Below are 21,076 nucleotides of genomic sequence, written 5' to 3' on the forward strand. Positions count from 1 at the left end.
TGCTGCAAAGATACGCCAAACCCTGGCGTAAGCAGTAGAAGTAGAGCGCTTCCTCGCTCTCAGCATAGTGGCGATGACCTTGTCTGAGAAGCCCTTCTTCCTCAGACGCTGCCGCTCAATAGCCAGGCCGTAAGACCAAAGGGAGAGGGATACTCCATCACCACGGGACCCTGATGTAACAGGCCCTGCTCCACTGACAGCCGCAGAGGATCGTCGACTGAGAGCCTGAACAAGTCCGCATACCAGGGACGTCTGGGCCAATCCGGACCCACCAGGATTACCCTGCCGGGATGCTTTGCCACCCGGTCTAGCACCCTGCCCAACATGGGCCAGGGCGGGAACACATAGAGGAGCTCTTGTGTCGGCCACTGTTGGAGAAGAGCATCTACTCCCAGGGATCGAGGGTCCCGTCCTCTGCTGAAAAAGCGCGGCACTTGGCCATTGGCCGATGACGCCATCAGATCTAGGCTCGGCTGGCCCCAGCGCTTCGTGATGTCCAAGAACACCTGAGCAGATAGTTGCCACTCTCCGGGCTCCAAGGTATGGCGACTGAGAAAGTCCGCCTTGACATTCATGACTCCGGCAATGTGGGCCGCTGAAAGCTGCTCCAGGTTCGCTTCCGCCCACTGGCAAAGACTCATCGCCTCCTGGCTAGAGGGGCGCTCTTGGTACCTCCCTGGCGGTTGATATAGGCCACAGCCGTGGCATTGTCCGACAGGACCCGTACAGGCTTCAACACCAGTACCGGGATGAACTCCAATAACACCAACCGAATGGCTCTGAGTTCCAGGAGGTTGATAGACCACTTGCCTCTGCAGGAGACTAGAGCCCCTGCGCTGTCCTTCCCAAGCAGTGGGCTCCCCAGCCCATCAAAGAGGCGTCTGTCGTGACGACAATCCACTCCGGGGTCACCAGAGGCAATCCTGCAGACAACTTGTCTGTCTGCGTCCACCAGCTCAGCGCCTTGCGCACTGCTGGGTCCACGGGAAGGCGCACAGCATAATCCTCCGACATCGGAGTCCAGCGCAGCAGCAGAGATAGCTGTAGTGGTCTCATATGAGCCCTGGCCCAGGGCACTACTTCCATCGTGGCAGTCATAGAGCCCAACAGCTGCACGTAGTCCCAAGCCCGAATAGGAGAGGCTACTAGGAACTAGTCCACCTGAGCCTGAAGCTTGACAATCCGATTGTCTGGCAGGAACACTCTGCCCACTTGGGTGTCGAATCGAACTCCCAGATACACCAGGGACTGAGTCGGGCGCAGCTGGCTCTTCTTCCAGTTGATGATCCATCCCAGGGAGCTCAAAAGAGCAACTACCCAGTCCATAGCTTTGCCGCACTCTGCATAAGAGGGGGCTCGGATCAACCAGTCGTCCAGATAAGGATGGACTTGTACTCCTTCCTTTAGCAGGAAGGCCGCTATGACCCCCATTACTTTGGAAAAGGTCCGCGGAGCAGTAGCCAACCCGAAAGGGAGGGCTCTGAACTGGAAGTGTCGTCTCAGGACTGTAAAACGCAGAAAGCGTTGGAGAGGAGGCCAGATGGGAATATGCAGGTACGCTTCCTTGATGTCCAAGGAAGCCAAGAACTCTCCTGCCTTCACTGCCGCTATAACAGAGCGGAGAGTCTCCATGCGAAAGTGCCTCACTTTCCAGGCCCGATTGACCCCTTTGAGGTCGAGGATAGGCCGGACAGAACCTCCTTTCTTTGGAACCACAAAGTAAATGGAGTAACGTCCCTTGCCAATCTGATTTTTTGGCACCGGAACGACCGCACCCAGGCGGATCAGGTTGTCCAAGGTCTGCTGCACTACCACAGCTTGACCGGAGACTTGCAGGGAGAGAGTACAAACCCGTCTCTTAAGGGTTGGCAGAACTCTAGCTTGTAGCCGTCTCTGATGACTTCCAGCACCCACGCGTCTGAAGTTATAGTGGTCCACTCGCCCAGAAACGAGGACAGCCGTCCTCCAATCTGCACTGGGGCGTGGACCAAGGCCCCGTCATTGGGTACGAGACCCTGGGGGAGGACCGGAGGGAGCACCTCCGGGACGGCGGTCTCTGCGAAAGGAATGCTGCTTGGGGGAGAAATTCCTCTTGAAGGAAGAGGGGGCAGAGGAACCCGACTTGCCCGGGCGGTACCGATGGGCTTCCTGCAACCGTCCTCTGGAGGTATCGGGACGAGTACTAACCCGAGCCCTGACCTCTGGTAATTTCTTGCCCTTAGACGTGCCGAGATCGGTCACGATTTTGTCCAGCTCGACCCCAAAGAGCAGCTTGCCTTTAAAAGGCAATCTAGCCAGGAGGGATTTAGAGGCGTGGTCAGCAAACCAATGTTTCAGCCAAAGCCACCGCCGCGCAGAGACTGTCTGAGCCAGGCCTTTAGCTGAGGCTCTCCAGACATCATACAGCAAGTCTGCCAAATAGGCTAAGCCCGATTCCAGGGCCGGCCAATCAGCCCTCAAGGAAAGATCCGAGGGGGAAGCCCGCTGCACCATAGTCCGGCACGCCCTGGCCACATAGGAGCCGCAAACTGAGGCCTGCAAACTTAAAGCAGCTGCCTCAAAGGACGACCTTAAGGCCGCCTCCAATCTTCTGTCTTGGGCGTCCTTTAGAGCCGTGCCACCTTCCACCGGCAACGCCGTTTTCTTAGTCACCGCAGTGATTAAAGAATCCACGGTAGGCCACAGATAGGCCTCACGTTCACTCACAGCTAAAGGATAGAGGCGGGACATAGCCCTAGCCACTTTAAGGCTCGTTTCCGGGACATCCCATTGAGCCACAATTAAGGTGTGCATGGCATCATGCACGTGGAAGGTTCTAGGCGGGCGCTTCGTCCCCAGCATAATGGCAGAGCCAACAGGGGCTGAGGGAGAGACGTCCTCCGGAGAGGAAATCTTCAAAGTGTCCATGGCCTGTAACAACAGGTTGGGCAAATCCTCTGGGCTAAAAAGCCTCGCTGCAGAGGGGTCATCCGCTCCATCCGAGCGGGGATCTATCTCCTCCAAGGAATCCGCAAAGGATCGTTGGGAGACCTCAGACACGCTGCCCTCATCTACATCGGAGGAGACAAAAGTCCTCCAAGGCCTGGAAATCAACCCGAGGGCGTTTACCTCTGGGAACCTCAACCTCTTTATCCGAAGAGGGAGCAGGGGCAGCGTTTTGCATGAGGAAAGCCTGATGCAGCAGCAAAACAAACTCGGGGGAGAAACCCCCCAGACTGTGCACTTCCGCAGCCTGGGCAACAGCCCTAGACGCACTCTCAACCGGCGCTCGCAATAGCGGGGGAGAGACATGCTGCGCATCCAAAATGGCGTCCGGCGCGAAACTCCGTGAAGGAGCCGCGCGGGAAGAACGGCGCTTAACTTTAGCCGCTTTTGTGCCGTCGCCCAAATTAAGGGCGTTCATGGCATTAATGTCTCCAACCTCAAGGGCGGCCCCGAAGAAGCCGTCTGAGCCGCGTGGCCGGCCAAGATGGCGGAGGCGAGGAGCGGGGGATGGGCGTTTATGGCGGGGAAAAACCGCCACGCCGGAGGAACGACCGGGACATTCATCGGTCACTAAACTATCACCCATCAAGGGCGAATCAGGTTGTAAAACCCCCGCATCCCCTCTAGAAGCGCTCCAGCGATCCGGGGAGCGACCCTTTGCGCCCTCGCCCTCCGACGCCATTGCCACGAGGAGAAGAATCGGGGAACCCCCTGCCCGCTATAAAAAGGTAAAATTACCTGCTTGCCGCTCCGAGCTGTAACGAACTGGTGTCCCAGTGAGTAGCTGCAATGAACGTTTAAAGAAACGTCGAATTAAACGCCTTTAAAGACGTTTAAAAATTTTTTTTTTTTTTTTTTTTTTTTTAAACGGAGCCAGCGGGAGGGTGGAGAAAAGGAGGGACCTGGCACCACCAGGTTTGCACTTGCTCAAAAGAGCCCTCAACCCCAGGCCTCAACAAAACCTAAGGATTAGGCTTGGAGGCCTAGCCAGAGCTGCTGCTGTGTGTGACCACCACCTGCTGAGATAGAGAACATACTGAGGAGTTTCCGGCAGCACATGACCACATATAGGGAGGCAAAAGTTTGCTCTCTATCTCCACCTGCTGGTAGATGGACACAACCCACCAGTCTATGGATTGATCAGCTTGATGATATGGAATATCCTGCCGCACTGGGTGCACGGTTTGAAGCCGCTGGAAGGCTTCGATGACATGGGTGGAAAAATCACGCCGGCAAAATTGAAATCTGCAATGGTGAAAAAAGGCACCAAAAACTCACCAAAAAACGAACGGGCGGTGAAAAAAGCCGCACTCGACCACGAAAGAAAACTTACGGGCCAACACTAGAAATAAAGGTAAAATTTAAAAGAGAAAAAAGACCGCGAATCGCGAGGGATCTCCTAGGGGCGCGGAGCGACCGAAAAAACAGCCGTCCCGAGCCGCGGAAAAAAGGAGACTAGCGAACACGAGCGATTTCGGGCGGGAAGACGGCCGCGCATGCGCGCATCGCGGGCGAGGACTAGCAATCACTGTTGCTAGGAAGATCTCCGATCGGAGGGGCTGCCGTGGACGTCACCCATTTGTGAGAACAAGAAGCCTGCTTGTCATCGGAGAAAATGGCTTCCACAACAGCATTTATTTATGACATTTATATCCCACATTATCCAGAAAACAAGCGAGTTTAATGTGGCTTACAGGTTAAATAAAATAAAGGCTGAAGTTGACACCCTGAGGTAGCCCATATTAATAGGTACTTCCTCTCATTTTAAATCTACAGAAAGACTTCAGAGGTTGGTTCATACCTTTCACATGACCACTATTTAAGGTTTATTCATTAGAAATGATAGTCATTCACATTTGTCAAAATGACCTTCAAACATAACAGTTAATTCTGTAGTAGAATTAAAACCCTGGATTACAAAAGCTTCAGAGTTCAAAATCATTCCTGTTCAGCTTACAAGTTACATTTAAGTTTTAACATCCCTCCCCCCCACAAAAAAAAATTCCCTTCTAGAAGTCTTCTAAAAACATTATTCAATAGAAGTCCTGAGTTTATATCTGCTTCCTTTAAAAAAAAAAAAAAAAAGGAGAAATACTGGCATTAAGGTACAACTATTTATGAGGAGCTCTGTCTGCTATAATTTTAGCATTCTTTTTTTTTTTTTTTTAATCTGTACACTTGAATGAAGAGTAAGGGAAAATCTGGAGGGCGAGAGGGCCATTATCATCTATCTGAATATAGACTATTTCATGACGTGGAGTTTGAGCCTTCTGTGTATAAGTACCCAAACACACTGATATTTTGACAGGACATGCACATTTGTTTTCTAAAATATTTTCTTACCTCCATACTGGTAAGCACCTCTTGCTGCTTCAATCCTTAAGTATTTCCGCAGACTTTCTGAACCATCTTCAAGTTTTCTTTTCAATCTGCTTCTGGTCTCAAAATCCTCAATTTCATTTTCCCCACCAACAATTTTTTTCCTACACTGAATTAATTTAATCAGATCTTTGACTCTGTCTGGATCATAGTCTGCATTCTGGGATGACTTTTGCAGAACAATTGTGGCAGTTTCATACATAGGTCCATTTTTCTTCCTAGGCTTTGTTATTTCAATTTCATCTTCTACAGCATCATAGTCCGATATTGGACTGAATTGCTGAACTTTATTTTCTTCTATTATTTCCTTAGCTTTCCTTACAGGCAGTGTGTATGCCTCAGGACCCAACATATAGTTGCGTAAAGCACCATCAAGGTGGGACCTGTTCCTTGGAGCAGAATACAGAGATTTTCTTTCATCCAATCTTGGGTCATATCGGTACAAGACAAACTCTCTGTATTTCCTATCACCTTTGGCACGTCTATTCAAATATTGACGTGCATGTTTTTCTACAACAGCATTGAAACTCGCAGAAGTATCTTTACGACACTGGATAAGAGCAAAATGTAGAGAAGAAATAAAAGTCATGAGCTCTGGCATAATTTCATGATTTTCTTGGCCAGTGGTGGCTGATGCTGGATTTGGCTGGGCTGTGGAGAGAAAATAAATTACTGTACAAAAAAAGTAGACAGTAGAAGTGTCATGCTTTAAAGATTTCTTCTTTTAATTTGTTCACCAGGAAAAATAAAGATGAATGCAGTATTTGTTAAGTAGGTCCTTGAATATAAAAACAACTTGACCAAAGTCAGAAATAGTGGACTTGAGATAGAGGTAACAGCCATCTAATAAACCTAAACAGCAGCAAACCCTGGAGATGGTATGGTAGTGACATTAAATCTCTATAAGGTTCCCAAACCTCATCCTGGAGAAGTTCTGAGAGAAGAGGACATTTCTCTGGTAAGTGAACGCTACTTTGCTTTGTGCTTTGGGAACTTAAAGATTGGGGTTTAAAGGAAGAATTGTAGGTTAGTGTTAGGCAAAATAAAAATATAAAAAGCAAATTTTTACAACTAATCTCCACTGGTTTTTCCACTTAGTTTTAAAAACTTTGTACCACAGCATTAACAGATAGAATCTAACAGCCACTGCAGGATCTAGTTTAGTCTTCCCACCCACCCCTAGGACAACTCTTCAATTATAGTCAGTTATTGTAATTAGAGTAACATGCAAGGAGTGCTCTTACAGAGTTTTAAATACATTTCATTACCATCTAAGAAGGAAACACTAAATAAATCATACAATATACTATGAGGCATATTTTCAAAGAATTTAGCCTTCCAAAGTTCCATAGGTTTCTATGGAACTTTGGAAGGCTAAGTGCTTTGAAAATATGCCTCTATATAAACTAAAAGACACTTTTATATTAGGATAACTCCTTAATACTGTAGCAAGTTTTAAATTATTAAAAACTCAAAAACATTAAGATGGAGTCAGCAGTCCAGCAGCGAGAGGGGTGCTATCCAGTCTTTTGCATTGAGTGTCATATAAATGATTATCTCCCAGTTGGTGAGATGTCATATGTGTGTGCCCGATGCAAAGAGCTCCTAGCTCTTAGAGAACGTGTCCGTTCTCTTGAGGCTAGATTAGCACACTTGGTGCAGCTGAGGAAGACAGAGAGGTACATAGAGGAGACCTACAGGGTTGTTGTAGAGATGTCCCACCTCCAGTCTGGTAGCCCTTGTGCTACCTTGGAGGAGGGAGGTCTCCTAGAAGGAGAGCCTCACCCTGGTGAAGTAGGAAGTACTCCTGTAGCCAGGACTTGCCCACCAGGGGATGTACTATCCACTCGCACTGAGGATATGTCTCCAAGTGCTGCCCGGGAGGGAAAGGTTAGGACAGCCGTTGTAGTTGGTGATTCGATCATTAGGCATACAGATAGCTGGGTGGCTGGTGGACGTGAGGATCGCCTGGTGACTTGCCTGCCTGGTGCGAAGGTGGCAGACCTCACGCGTCACCTAGATAGGATTTTAGATAGTGCTGGGGAGGAGTCGGCTGTCTTGGTACATGTGGGTACCAATGACATAGGAAAATGTGGGAGAGAGGTTCTGGAGATCAAATTTAGGCTCTTAGGTAGAAAGCTCAAATCCAGATCTTCTAGGGAAGCATTTTCTGAAATGCTATCTGTTCCACGCGCAGGGCCAAAGAGACAGGCAGAGCTCCGCAGTCTCAATGCGTGGATGAGACGATGGTGCAGGGAGAACGATTTTAGATTTGTTAGGAACTGGGCAACATTCTGGGGAAGTGGGAGCCTATTCCGAAAGGATGGGCTCAACCAGGGTGGGACCAGGCTGCTGGCATCGGCATTTAAAAAGGAGATAGAGCACCTTTTAAACTAGAAATGGGGGAGGAAGGCCGACAGTCGCTCAAAAGCGCATGGTTCGAGATAAGTTATCTTGCAAGGATACCTCACAAACAGGGAAGATAGGGTTTCTGGATAGTGAGGTTGCGCAACAGACCGTGGTAGGCCAGGTGCCCTTAAATACAACTAAAGATCAGACAAAAGATGGCAAATCAATAGTGTCAAGTACTAAGCATCATGAAAATAGGAACAACAAACATACTCTGAAATGTCTATATGCAAATGCTAGGAGTTTAAGAAATGAGCTGGGAGAGTTGTAATATACTGCACTAAATGAAAAATTGGATATAATAGGCATTACTGAGACCTGGTGGAAGGAGGATAACCAGTGGGACACTGTCATACCGGGGTACAAAGTATATCGTAGTGATAGGATGGACCAGACTGGCGGAGAGGTAGCATTATATATTAACGAGAGCCTTATATATTAACGATAGATTACAAATTCAGCAGGACACAAATCACATTTTTGAATCATTGTGGGTTGAAATTCCATGTATAAAAGGGAAAAGGACGGTGATAGGAGTGTACTACTATCCACCTCGCCAGGATGAGCAGGTAGACACAGAAATCAGAGACGCAAACAAAATGGGCAACTTCAATTATCCAAATATAGACTGGGTAAATGTAACATCGGGGACATGCTAGAGAGGTACAAATGAAATCAAGGACAGCTTTATGGAGCAGCTGGTGCAGGAGCAGACGAGAGAAGGAAAAATTCTAGACTTGGTCCTCAGTGGAGCGCATGATCTGGTGAGGGACGTTATGGTACTGGGGCTGCTTGATAACAGTGATCATAATATGATCAGTTTTTATATCAACCTTGACGTTAACTATACACAGGAAGTCAAATACATTAGCGTTTAACTTTAAAAAAAGGAGACTATGATAAAATGAGACGAACGGTTAAAACAAAACTTAGGGGGGGCAACTGAGAGGGTAAAAACTGTACAACAGGCATGGATGCTGTTCAAAAATACCATCCTGGAGGCCCAGGCCAAACATATTCCGTGAATTAGAAAAGAAAGACGGAAGTCCAAAAGACAGCCGGCATAGTTGAAAAGTGAGGTGAAGGAAGCTATTAGGGCTAAAAGAAATGCCTTCAGAAAATGGAAGAAGGAACCGTCTGAAAATAACGAGAAGTAGCATAAGGAGTGTCAAAGCAAATGCAAGGCGCAGATAAAGAAGGCCAAGAGGGATTACGAAAAAAAGATAGCATTAGAGGCAAAAAAACATAGCAAAAATTTTTTTTCGGTATATTAAAAGCAGGAAGCCGGCAAAAGAATCGGTTGGGCCACTGGATGACCGAGGGGTAAAAGGGGTGATCAAGGAAGATAAAGACATAGCAGAGAGATTGAATGAATTATTTGCATCAGTCTTCACCGAGGAAGATTTGGGTGGGATACCGGTGTTGGAAATGGTATTTCAAGCGGACGAGTCGGAGAAACTTACTGACTTCACGGTAAACCTGGAGGACGTAATGAGGCAGTTCAGCAAACTGAAGAGTAGCAAATCTCCTGGACCGGATGGTATTCATCCTAGAGTACTGATAGAACTGAAAAATGAGCTTTCGGAGCTACTGTTAGTGATATGCAATTTAGCCTTAAAATCGAGCATGGTACCGGAAGGTTGGAGGGTGGCCAATGCAAAGCCGATTTTTTAAAAAGGTTCCAGGGGAGATCCGGGAAATTATAGACCGGTGAGTCTGACGTCGGTGCTGGGGAAAATGGTAGAGGCTATTATCAAAAACAAAATTACAGAGCACATCCAAGGACATGGATTACTGAGATCAAAGGAGTAAACAAACATGTGAACAAAGGGGAGCCGGTTGATATTGTGTATCTGGATTTTCAAAAGGCGTTTGACAAGGTACCTCATGAAAGGCTACAGAGGAACTTGGAGGGTCATGGGATAGGAGGAAATGTGGATTAAAAACTGGTTGAAGGATAGGAAACAGAGAGTGGGGTTAAATGGGCAGTATTCACAATGGAGAAGGGTAGTTAGTGGGGTTCCTCAGGGGTCTGTGCTAGGACCGCTGCTTTTTAATACATTTATAAATGATTTAGATATGGGAGCAACTAGCAAGGTAATTAAATTTGCTGATGACACAGTTATTCATAGTCGTTAACTCGCGACAGGATTGTGAAAAATTACAGAAGGACCTTACGAGACTGGGAGACTAAATGGCAGATGACGTTTAATGTGAGCAAGTGCAAGGTGATGCATGTGGGGAAAAAAGAACCCAAATTATAGCTACGTCATGCAAGGTTCCAGGTTAGGAGTTATGGACCAAGAAAGGGATCTGGGTGTCGTCGCTGATAATAAACTGAAACCTTCTGCTCAGTGTGCTGCTAAGGCTAGTAAAGCGAATAGAATGTTGGGTATTATTAGGAAAGGTATGGAAAACAGGTGTGAGGATGTTATAATGCCGTTGTATTGCTCCATGGTGCGACCGCACCTTGAGTATTGTGTTCAATTCTGGTCGCCGCATCTCAAGAAAGATATAGTAGAATTGGAAAAGCTGCAGCGAAGGGTGACTAAAATGATAGCGAGGATGGGACGACTTCCCTATGAAGAAAGACTAAGGAGGCTAGGGCTTTTCAGCTTGGAGAAGAGATGGCTGAGGGGAGACATGATAGAGGTATATAAAATAATGAGTGGAGTGGAACAGGTGGGTGTGAAGCGTCTGTTCACGCTTTCCAAAAATACTAGGACTAAGGGGCATGCGATGAAACTACAGTGTAGTAAATTTAAAACAAATCGGAAAAATTTTTTATTCACCCAACGCATAATTTATTTATTAAAATAAACTCGAATTCATTGCTGGAGAACGTGGTGAAGGCGGTTAGCTTAGCAGAGTTTAAAAAGGGGTTAGACGGTTTCCTAAAGGACAAGTCCATAAACCACTTCTAAAAGGACTTTGGAAAAATCCACAATTCCAGAAATAACATGTATAGAATGTCTGTACTTTTGGGAAGATTGCCAGGTGCCCCTGGCCTGGATTGGCCACTGTCGTGGACAGGATGCTGGGCTCGATGGACCCTTGGTCTTTTCTCAGTGTGGCATTATTTATGTACTTATGGAGGCACCCCAGCCAGTCAGGTTTTCAGAATATTCACAATGAATATTCATGAGAGATTTGCAAGCAGTGGAGGTAGTATATGCAAATCCCCCACATGAATATTCATTGTGGATATTCTGAAAACCTGACTGGCTGGAGTGCCTCCAGGACCAGGTTTAGGAACCACTGGTTTAATCTAAGATCACATAATTTAGGCAACGAGCTTAACAAAAAAAAAAAAAAAAAAAACAATGTAACTATATGCAGACTCTCATGGCTGTGTATCTCTGACTTGGACACAGCAGCTCACCTGAGGCTGATGGATGCTACTGAAGCATTCCTTATACCTTATTGGGGGGGGGGGGGGGGGGGGGGGGGGGGGCGGAGAGAGGGGTGGAATATAAACACTCCAGTTGCGGGGCGTGTGTTATTTAGTTTCTTGCTATAAGTACCCCATGTGTGTGCTATCTGCACCTACTGCTAAAGTAAATGATTTGAGGCGCAGTGTTTTGTGTCCTTTATAAAGCGAATGCTACATACCTGTAGAAGGTATTCTCCGAGGACAGCAGGCTGATTGTTCTCACTGATGGGTGACGTCCACGGCAGCCCCTCCAATCGGAATCTTCACTAGCAAAAGCCTTTGCTAGCCCTCGCGCGCCGATGCGCATGCGCGGCCGTCTTCCCGCCCGAAACCGGCTCGTGCCGGCCAGTCTCATATGTAGCAAGACAAAGACTAGGGAAGACACAACTCCAAAGGGGAGGCAGGCGGGTTCGTGAGAACAATCAGCCTGCTGTCCTCGGAGAATACCTTCTACAGGTATGTAGCATTCGCTTTCTCCGAGGACAAGCAGGCTGCTTGTTCTCACTGATGGGGTATCCCTAGCCCCCAGGCTCACTCAAAACAACAACCATGGTCAATTGGGCCTCGCAACGGCGAGGACATAACTGAGATTGACCTAAAAAATTTACCAACTAACTGAGAGTGCAGCCTGGAACAGAACAAACATGGGCCTAGAGGGGTGGAGTTGGATTCTAAACCCCGAACAGATTCTGAAGTACTGACTGCCCGAACCTACTGTCGCGTCGGGTATCCTGCTGCAGGCAGTAATGAGATGTGAATGTGTGGACAGATGACCACGTCGCAGCTTTGCAAATCTCTTCAATAGTGGCTGACTTCAAGTGGGCTACCGACGCTGCCATGGCTCTAACATTATGAGCCGTGACATGACCCTCAAGAGCCAGCCCAGCCTGGGCGTAAGTGAAGGAAATGCAATCTGCTAGCAAATTGGATATGGTGCGTTTTCCTACAGCCCCTCCCCTCCTGTTGGGATCAAAAGAAACAAACAATTGGGCGGACCGTCTGTTGGGCTGTGTCTGCTCCAGATAGAAGGCCAATGCTCTCTTGCAGTCCAATGTGTGCAGCTGACGTTCAGCAGGGCAGGAATGAGGACGGGGAAAGAATGTTGGCAAGACAATTGACTGGTTCAGATGGAACTCCGACACAACCTTTGGCAGAAACTTAGGGTGAGTGCGGAGGACTACTCTGTTATGATGAAATTTGGTGTAAGGGGCCTGGGCTACCAGGGCCTGAAGCTCACTGACTCTACGAGCTGAAGTAACTGCCACCAAGAAAATGACCTTCCAGGTCAAGTACTTCAGATGGCAGGAATTCAGAGGCTCAAAAGGAGGTTTCATCAGCTGGGTGAGAACGACATTGAGATCCCATGACACTGTAGGAGGCTTGACAGGGGGCTTTGACAACAGCAAACCTCTCATGAAGCGAACAACTAAAGGCTGTCCTGAGATCGGCTTACCTTCCACACGGTAATGGTATGCACTGATTGCACTAAGGTGAACCCTTACAGAGTTGGTCTTGAGACCAGACTCAGACAAGTGCAGAAGGTATTCAAGCAGGGTCTGTGTAGGACAAGAGCGAGGATCTAGGGCCTTGCTGTCACACCAGACGGCAAACCTCCTCCATAGAAAGAAGTAACTCCTCTTAGTGGAATCTTTCCTGGAAGCAAGCAAGATGCGGGAGACACCCTCTGACAGACCCAAAGAGGCAAAGTCTACGCTCTCCACATCCAGGCCGTGAGAGCCAGGGACCGGAGGTTGGGATGCAGAAGCGCCCCTTCGTCCTGCGTGATGAGGGTCGGAAAACACTCCAATCTCCACGGTTCTTCGGAGGACAACTCCAGAAGAAGAGGGAACCAGATCTGACGCGGCCAAAAAGGAGCAATCAGAATCATGGTGCCTCGGTCTTGCTTGAGTTTCAACAAAGTCTTCCCCACCAGAGGTATGGGAGAATAAGCATACAGCAGGCCCTCCCCCCAATCCAGGAGGAAGGCATCCGATGCCAGTCTGCCGTGGGCCTGAAGCCTGGAACAGAACTGAGGGACTTTGTGGTTGGCTCGAGATGCGAAGAGGTCTACCAAGGGGGTGCCCCACACCTGGAAGATCTGTCGCACTACACGGGAATTGAGCGACCACTCGTGAGGTTGCATAATCCTGCTCAACCTGTCGGCCAGACTGTTGTTTACGCCTGCCAGATATGTGGCTTGGAGCACCATGCCGTGACGGCGAGCCCAGAGCCACATGCTGACGGCTTCCTGACACAGGGGGCAAGATTCGGTGCCCCCCTGCTTGTTGACGTAGTACATGGCAACCTGGTTGTCTGTCTGAATTTGGATAATTTGGTGGGACAGCCGATCTCTGAAAGCCTTCAGAGCGTTCCAGATCGCTCGCAGCTCCAGAAGATTGATCTGCAGATCGCGTTCCTGGAGGGACCAGCTTCCTTGGGTGTGAAGCCCATCGACATGAGCTCCCCATCCCAGGAGAGACGCATCCGTGGTCAGCACTTTTTGTGGCTGAGGAATTTGGAAAGAACGTCCCAGAGTCAAATTGGACCAAATCGTCCACCAATACAGGGATTTGAGAAAACTCGTGGACAGGTGGATCACGTCTTCTAGATCTCCAGCAGCCTGAAACCACTGGGAAGCTAGGGTCCATTGGGCAGATCTCATGTGAAGGCGGGCCATGGGAGTCACATGAACTGTGGAGGCCATGTGGCCTAGCAATCTCAACATCTGCCGAGCTGTGATCTGCTGTGACGCTCGCACCCGCGAGACGAGGGACAACAAGTTGTTGGCTCTCGCCTCTGGGAGATAGGCGCGAGCCGTCCGAGAATCCAGCAGAGCTCTTATGAATTCGAGTTTCTGCACTGGGAGAAGATGGGACTTTGGATAATTTATCACAAACCCCGGTAGCTCCAGGAGGCGAATGGTCATCTGCATGAACCGCAGGGCTCCTGCCTCGGATGTGTTCTTCACCAGCCAATCGTCGAGATATGGGAACACGTGCACCCCCAGCCTGCGAAGTGCCGCTGCGACTACAGCCAAGCACTTTGTGAACACTCTGGGCGCAGAGGCGAGCCCAAAGGGTAGCACACAGTACTGGAAGTGACGTGTGCCCAGCTGAAATCGCAGATACTGTCTGTGAGCTGGCTGTATCGGGATGTGTGTGTAGGCATCCTTCAAGTCCAGAGAGCATAGCCAATCGTTTTCCTGAATCATGGGAAGAAGGGTGCCCAGGGAAAGCATCCTGAACTTTTCTTTGACCAGATATTTATTTGTTCAGGGCCCTTAGGTCTAGGATGGGACGCATCCCCCGTTTTCTTTTCCACAAGGAAGTACCTGGAATAGAATCCCAGCCCTTCCTGCCCGGATGGCACGGGCTCGACCGCATTGGCGCTGAGAAGGGCGGAGAGTTCCTCTGCAAGTACCTGCTTGTGCTGGAAGCTGTAAGACTGAGCTCCCGGTGGACAATTTGGAGGTTTTGAGGCCAAATTGAGGGTGTATCCTTGCCGGACTATTTGAAGAACCCACTGGTCGGAGGTTATGAGAGGCCACCTTTGGTGAAAAGCTTTCAACCTCCCTCCGACTGGCAGGTCGCCCGGCACTGACACTTGGATGTCGGCTATGCTCTGCTGGAGCCAGTCAAAAGCTCGTCCCTTGCTTTTGCTGGGGAGCCGAGGGGCCTTGCTGAGGCACACGCTGCTGACGAGAGCGAGCGCGCTGGGGCTTAGCCTGGGCCGCAGGCTGTCGAGAAGGAGGATTGTACGTACGCTTACCAGAAGAGTAGGGAACAGTCTTCCTTCCCCCAAAAAATCTTCTACCTGTAGAGGTAGAGGCTGAAGGCTGCCGGCGGGAGAACTTGTCGAATGCGGTGTCCCGCTGGTGGAGCTGCTCTACCACCTGTTCGACTTTCTCTCCAAAAATATTATCCGCACGGCAAGGCGAGTCCGCAATCCGCTGCTGGATTCTATTCTCCAGGTCGGAGGCACGCAGCCATGAGAGTCTGCGCATCACCACACCTTGAGCAGCGGCCCTGGACGCAACATCAAAGGTGTCATACACCCCTCTGGCCAGGAATTTTCTGCACGCCTTCAGCTGCCTGACCACCTCCTGAAAAGGCTTGGCTTGCTCAGGGGGGAGCGCATCCACCAAGCCCGCCAACTCCCGCACATTGTTCCGCATATGTATGCTCGTGTAGAGCTGGTAGGACTGAATTTTGGCCACGAGCATAGAAGAATGGTAGGCCTTCCTCCCAAAGGAGTCCAAGGTTCTAGAGTCCTTGCCCGGGGGCGCCGAAGCATGCTCCCTAGAACTCTTGGCCTTCTTTAGGGCCAAATCCACAACTCCAGAGTCGTGAGGCAACTGAGTGCGCATCAGCTCTGGGTCCCCATGGATCCGGTACTGGGACTCAATCTTCTTGGGAATGTGGGGGTTAGTTAATGGCTTGGTCCAGTTCGCCAGCAATGTCTTTTTTAGGACATGATGCATGGGTACTGTGGACGCTTCCTTAGGTGGAGAAGGATAGTCCAGGAGCTCAAACATTTCAGCCCTGGGCTCGTCCTCCACAACCACCGGGAAGGGGATGGCCGTAGACATCTCCCGGACAAAGGACGCGAAAGACAGACTCTCGGGAGGAGAAAGCTGTCTTTCAGGAGAGGGAGTGGGATCAGAAGGAAGACCCTCAGACTCCTCGTCAGAGAAATATCTGATGTCTCCCTCTTCTTCCCACGAAGCCTCACCCTCGGTGTCAGACAAGTTCACGAACCTGTGTCTGCAACCGTGCCCGGCTCGACTCCGTGGAACCACGGCCACGGTGGGAGCGTCGAGAGGTAGACTCCATCGCCCGCACCGGCGAAGCTCCCTCCGCCGACGTAGTCGGGGAGCCTTCCTGGGAGGCGACCGCAGTCGGTACCACACGCGGCACCGACGCCGTAGACCTCACCCCGGGCGATGGACCAGCCGGCGCCACGCTCAACGGTACCGGTGGCGCAAGCACCCCCGGTACCGGAGGGGTAGGGCGCAACAGCTCTCCCAGGATCTCTGGGAGAATGGCACGGAGGCTCTCGTTCAGAGCGGCTGCAGAAAAAGGCATGGAGGTCGATGCAGGCGTCGATGTCAGAGTCTGTTCCAGGCGTGGAGGCTGTTCCGGGCTGTCCAGAGTGGAGTGCATCGACACCTCTTGGACAGAGGGTGAGCGGTCCTCTCGGTGCCGATGCCTGCTGGGTGCCGACTCCCTCGGCGACCCAGAGCTCTCAGTGCCGACACGGGAAGGGGACCAGTGACGATGCTTCTTCGATTTTTTGGAGCGAAGCACGTCACCGGCGCTTCCCGGCACCGACGAGGAGGACATAGAATCCAACCGTCTCTTCCTCGGGGCCGAGACCGAAGAGGGTCTGTCTCGGGGGGGGCTGTACCGCAGGAGCCCTCAGGGTAGGGGGAGACCCACCCGAAGGCTCACCGCCACCAGCAGGGGAATGGACAGCCCTCACCTGCACTCCAGACGAAGCACCACCGTCCGACGACATCAGCAGACGAGGTCCCGGTACCACCGACGTCGATACAGTCGTCCGATGTCTCAGCGCCGATGCAGAGGGTCGATGCCTCGATACACTCGATGCACTGGCGGCCGAGGATAAAGGTCTGGATGCTGAAGACGTCGATACCCCCGGTGCCGATGCCAACGAAGAGCCCGAGAACAAAATGTTCCACTGGGCTAACCTCGCTACCTGAGTCCGCTTTTGTAAAAGGGAACACAGACTACAGGCCTGAGGACGGTGCCCAGCCCCCAGACACTGAAGACACGACGCGTGCCTGTCAGTGAGCAAGATTACCCGGGCGCACTGGGTGCACTTCTTGAAGCCGCTGGAAGGCTTCGATGTCATGGGCGGAAAAATCATGCCGGCGAGATCAAAACTCGAAATGGCGAAAATTGGCACCACAAAAATAGGGAGAAGAAAATTTCGACCGAGGCCTAACTAAGGCCTACCCCGACGACGAAAGAAAACTTACCGGGGCGAAAAGCTCGAAATACGGGAAGGGAAAACCCAAAAAGGGTCTTCCCGAAACACTTTCTCAAACTTTCTCTGAAGAAACGAGTCGAAAACGACGCGCGAGGTCAACTTTCCGGGGCACGAACAGCGAAACACAACCGTACCGAGCGCGGACAAAAGAAGACTGGCCGGCACGAGCCGGTTTCGGGCGGGAAGACAGCCGCGCATGCGCGGCGCGCGAGGGCTAGCAAAGGCTTTTGCTAGTGAAGATTCCGATTGGAGGGGCTGCCGTGGACGTCACCCATCAGTGAGAACAAGCAGCCTGCTTGTCCTCGGAGAATTCAGGTTTTTCCTTCTGTTAGGACCACCTGGCTGAATCTATAAGAATTTATACAAGGAATTTCTAACGATTGTAGAGGTTGGTGTCTATTAAGATTGACGTATATTGTCCTCTACACGCTGTTGTTGTATCTATCCTTGTCCAACATCTGAGTTCTACACCAACATATAGGTTAAAACACACACACACACTCCCAGATCTTTCTGCAATGGTTTACTGAAAAGATAGAGCAGAGAAGGGCACTGTGGAGAAAAAAGCTTGGAGAAAACAGAATTTAGAAAATAAGAAAGGAAAATACAGTGGAATTTAAATTTCATTGAGGAATTATACAATGAAGATAAGGAATGGGTTACCAGGTTTGGCTGAATATTTATAAGTACATAAGCACTGCCATGCACTAGGACATAAATTGCTGAAATCCTTAGTAATAAAACTGAGATACAAGTGCCATTAACCAAGGTTTTTGCTGTCTTTTAGAGGAAAAAAATAGTCAACTCTTCTTTGAGAGAGTTTACATGAGATCTAACTGATTGCTCCTTTGGGACAGAAAAATGGAATTGAGAACCCATTAAAGAATCATTCTGAACTTCTAGATGTTTTAATACAGGAACTCTCATTTAGAACACAGCTAACTGTCCTGATTTCCCATCAATATCACCTGTAAAGCTCATTAAGGATTATGTAGTTAATATTTTGCACAATATCAAGGACTTCCCTTAATAAGAGTGTGATGCCCAGAGTTCTAAAATGTGCTGCAGTTACACCAATATAGTAAATGACAGCAGATAAAGACCTGAGCGGTCCATCCAGTCTGCCCAACATCCACACTCATTATCAAGTCACAATTAAACCAGCAATGAATGTGATATAAAATACTTGATCATTGTCTCTTTGGCATTTCTGGGACATGCACAGTAGAAGTTCGCCTGGCCCTGTCCTTAGATTACAACTACTGAAGTTGCATCAAAACCCACTCCAGCCTATCCAAATCCATCTGGTCATTTCCAGGACACAGACCATAGAAATCTGTCTGGCACTATCCTCACGTTCCAAATTACTGGAGTTTCCATCGAAGCCCTCTCCAGCCCATCCTAAACTGAGTTGACACATACAGGACCCAGACTGTACAAGCTTGCCCAGCACAGTCTTAATTCTTCACAGCTGACTTGTTATCTAAGTGCCACTCGACATGCAAACACATATGCAACCATTTAAGTTTTGTTATTTATGCCATTCATTTTCTAATTAGTCTGATCTGGTCCATTTTCAAACTTCATGCATCTTTTCACTCTTTTTCTACCCCTTCCCCCTCTAAAATTTGGTCCTATTCCATTACATTTCTGGAGTATTATTTTGTTCCAGTCATTCTCAATCCATTAAGTTTACTTCTTTCCAACATTCTATGTTGGAAAGAACAAAAATGAAGGAAGCTTTAACTCGGATACAGAACCGAACCAAGGCATCAAGTATGTAAGAACTCACAGAATTAAAGCACATGACTTTGGCAATAGTTAAACACAGACATCTATATTTATGACAAATGATTCTAAAATTAAAGGACTCTAAGTACCATGTTCTCTCTAGTAAGTCAACCCCCACCACCACCCCACACATACACTTCAGGGCTGGAAAACTGAGTTTAACAGTCTTCTCACACAGCAGACACAAAAACAAATGAATATGGGTGGTCTCAGCCTCAATCCCCTCTTTCTCCAGTTATTTAGCTTAAATATTTAAAGAGCATGGTTCAAAATATAACAATGTATTGTTTCACTCAATTATTTCAATAATTAAAAATTGTTGAACACTACAAGTCTGTTTGTCTGTCATGTGTCACTAATTTCAGGCTTCCTAAAAAATTGATGTACCTCCAATAACATCCCACCCTAGACTTCAGAAAACCCAGTGTTCCTAATAGCTCAGGTGATTATTAAAGAGAATATGGTAATTCCTTCAAGGAGGATTTATAACCACTTAAAAAAAAAAACACTTACCACGACAAACAACTCCTCTGGGCTCCTTAAATGCAAACAATGCATGTAGAAGACGTAACCTTCTAGTCTGATGTTCTAATAAGAAAGAGAAAATCACAATGAAAATACAAAATACAGACTACTATAATCAAACAGTAATGCATATGCTGAATGAAAACATGACCAAAATGACCTTTACAAAAGGCAGGTATAATTTAAGGCTCCAATGTACAACCATCTCAGAGCAGCTCTTCACTTTTGGAACAGCGAAGATGTGTGGTACATTTATTTCTGATGTAGCAAACAGCATAGTGCACAAAAAGTACATTCAACTGGAAGTATTATAGTATTTCTTGTTTTTTACATTATGATTATTGAACTAGAAAATGAACGACAGACAATGATAAACATTAGACATCAAAGGACAGACAATGATAAGACATCAAAGGACAGACAATGATAAACATAATAAAACAATGGACCAAGTTATACAAGTATCCATTTTTTTGTCTTCTGTTTGTAATATTCGAAATAAACTCAAATCATATGTGAAAAATAAGTACATAAGTAATGCCATACTGGGAAAAGACCAAGGGTCCATCGAGCCCAGCATCTTGTCCACGACAGTGGCCAATCCAGGCCAAGGGCACTTGGCAAGCTTCCCAAACGTACAAACATTCTATACATGTTATTCCTGGGATTTTGGATTTTTCCAAGTCCGTTTAGCAGCGGTTTATGGACTTGTCCTTTAGGAAACCGTCCAACCACTTTTTAAACTCTGCTAAGCTAACCGCCTTCACCACATTTTCCGGCAATGAATTCCAGAGTTTAATTACACGTTGGGTGAAGAAATATTTTCAAAGAAAATGTTGCGAGTCCAACCACAGGGTGGAAGGTGGTAGAAATGGGGCTCCTTATGTCCCCACCTCAGCTGAAGAAAGCAAAATATGCAGGGGCTAGGCACTGTCTATTTAGCTACAAACAAAGCTTGTACACCACCTCCATATACCATACTACAGATATGCATGACCAGCACTTTAAGATAGCATGAACTTTCTCCGTATTTGTTGGGGCCTGCACTTCATAAGGTGGTGTCTGTAACAAACTTTGTCCATTAGGGACAAAAAAATGTGAAAACTTTGAGAACTCTCTGGCTGAAGACCTTCCTGGGCCAGGATTCTCTTCGCTGGCTGTAAAGAACAGACCATAAAAAAACTTTAAACAGCCCAAAATACCGCAGCCAGACTCATATTTGGGAAAACAAAATATGAAAGCGCTAAACCCCTAAGAAAGAAACTACACTGGTTACCACTGAAAGAACGTACTGCATTCAAAATCTGCACGATTCTTCATAAAATCATTTACGGAGAGGCCCCGACGTACATGCTAGACCTCGTGGACCTGCCACCCACAAATGCTAAGAGATCTTCTCGCACCTCTCTTAACCTACACTTCCCCAACTGCAAAGGAATAAAATACAAACTAAAACATGCATCTAGCTTTCTTATATAAGCACGCAGATGTGGAATTCTCTTCCAATACACCTAACAATCAAAGAATTGACCGATTTCCGCA

At 48.2% G+C, this 21,076-nt stretch overlaps 1 protein-coding gene across 1 annotated transcript; it reads right to left on the reverse strand.

Moving 5' to 3' along the window:
- Nucleotides 1–5,328: 5,328 nt before the first annotated feature.
- Nucleotides 5,329–19,597, reverse strand: LOC115458702 (protein TASOR-like; the record flags this gene model as incomplete). The annotated part of the gene is made up of 2 exons (XM_030188528.1): nucleotides 19,523–19,597; nucleotides 5,329–6,015 (listed from the first exon to the last, which is right to left on the reverse strand). A coding segment is annotated over exon 2 (637 nt), but the record flags the coding sequence as incomplete, so codon positions are not given.
- Nucleotides 19,598–21,076: the final 1,479 nt, after the last annotated feature.

This window comes from Microcaecilia unicolor, unplaced genomic scaffold (assembly GCF_901765095.1).
Source record: "Microcaecilia unicolor unplaced genomic scaffold, aMicUni1.1, whole genome shotgun sequence".
Lineage (NCBI taxonomy): Eukaryota > Metazoa > Chordata > Amphibia > Gymnophiona > Siphonopidae > Microcaecilia > Microcaecilia unicolor.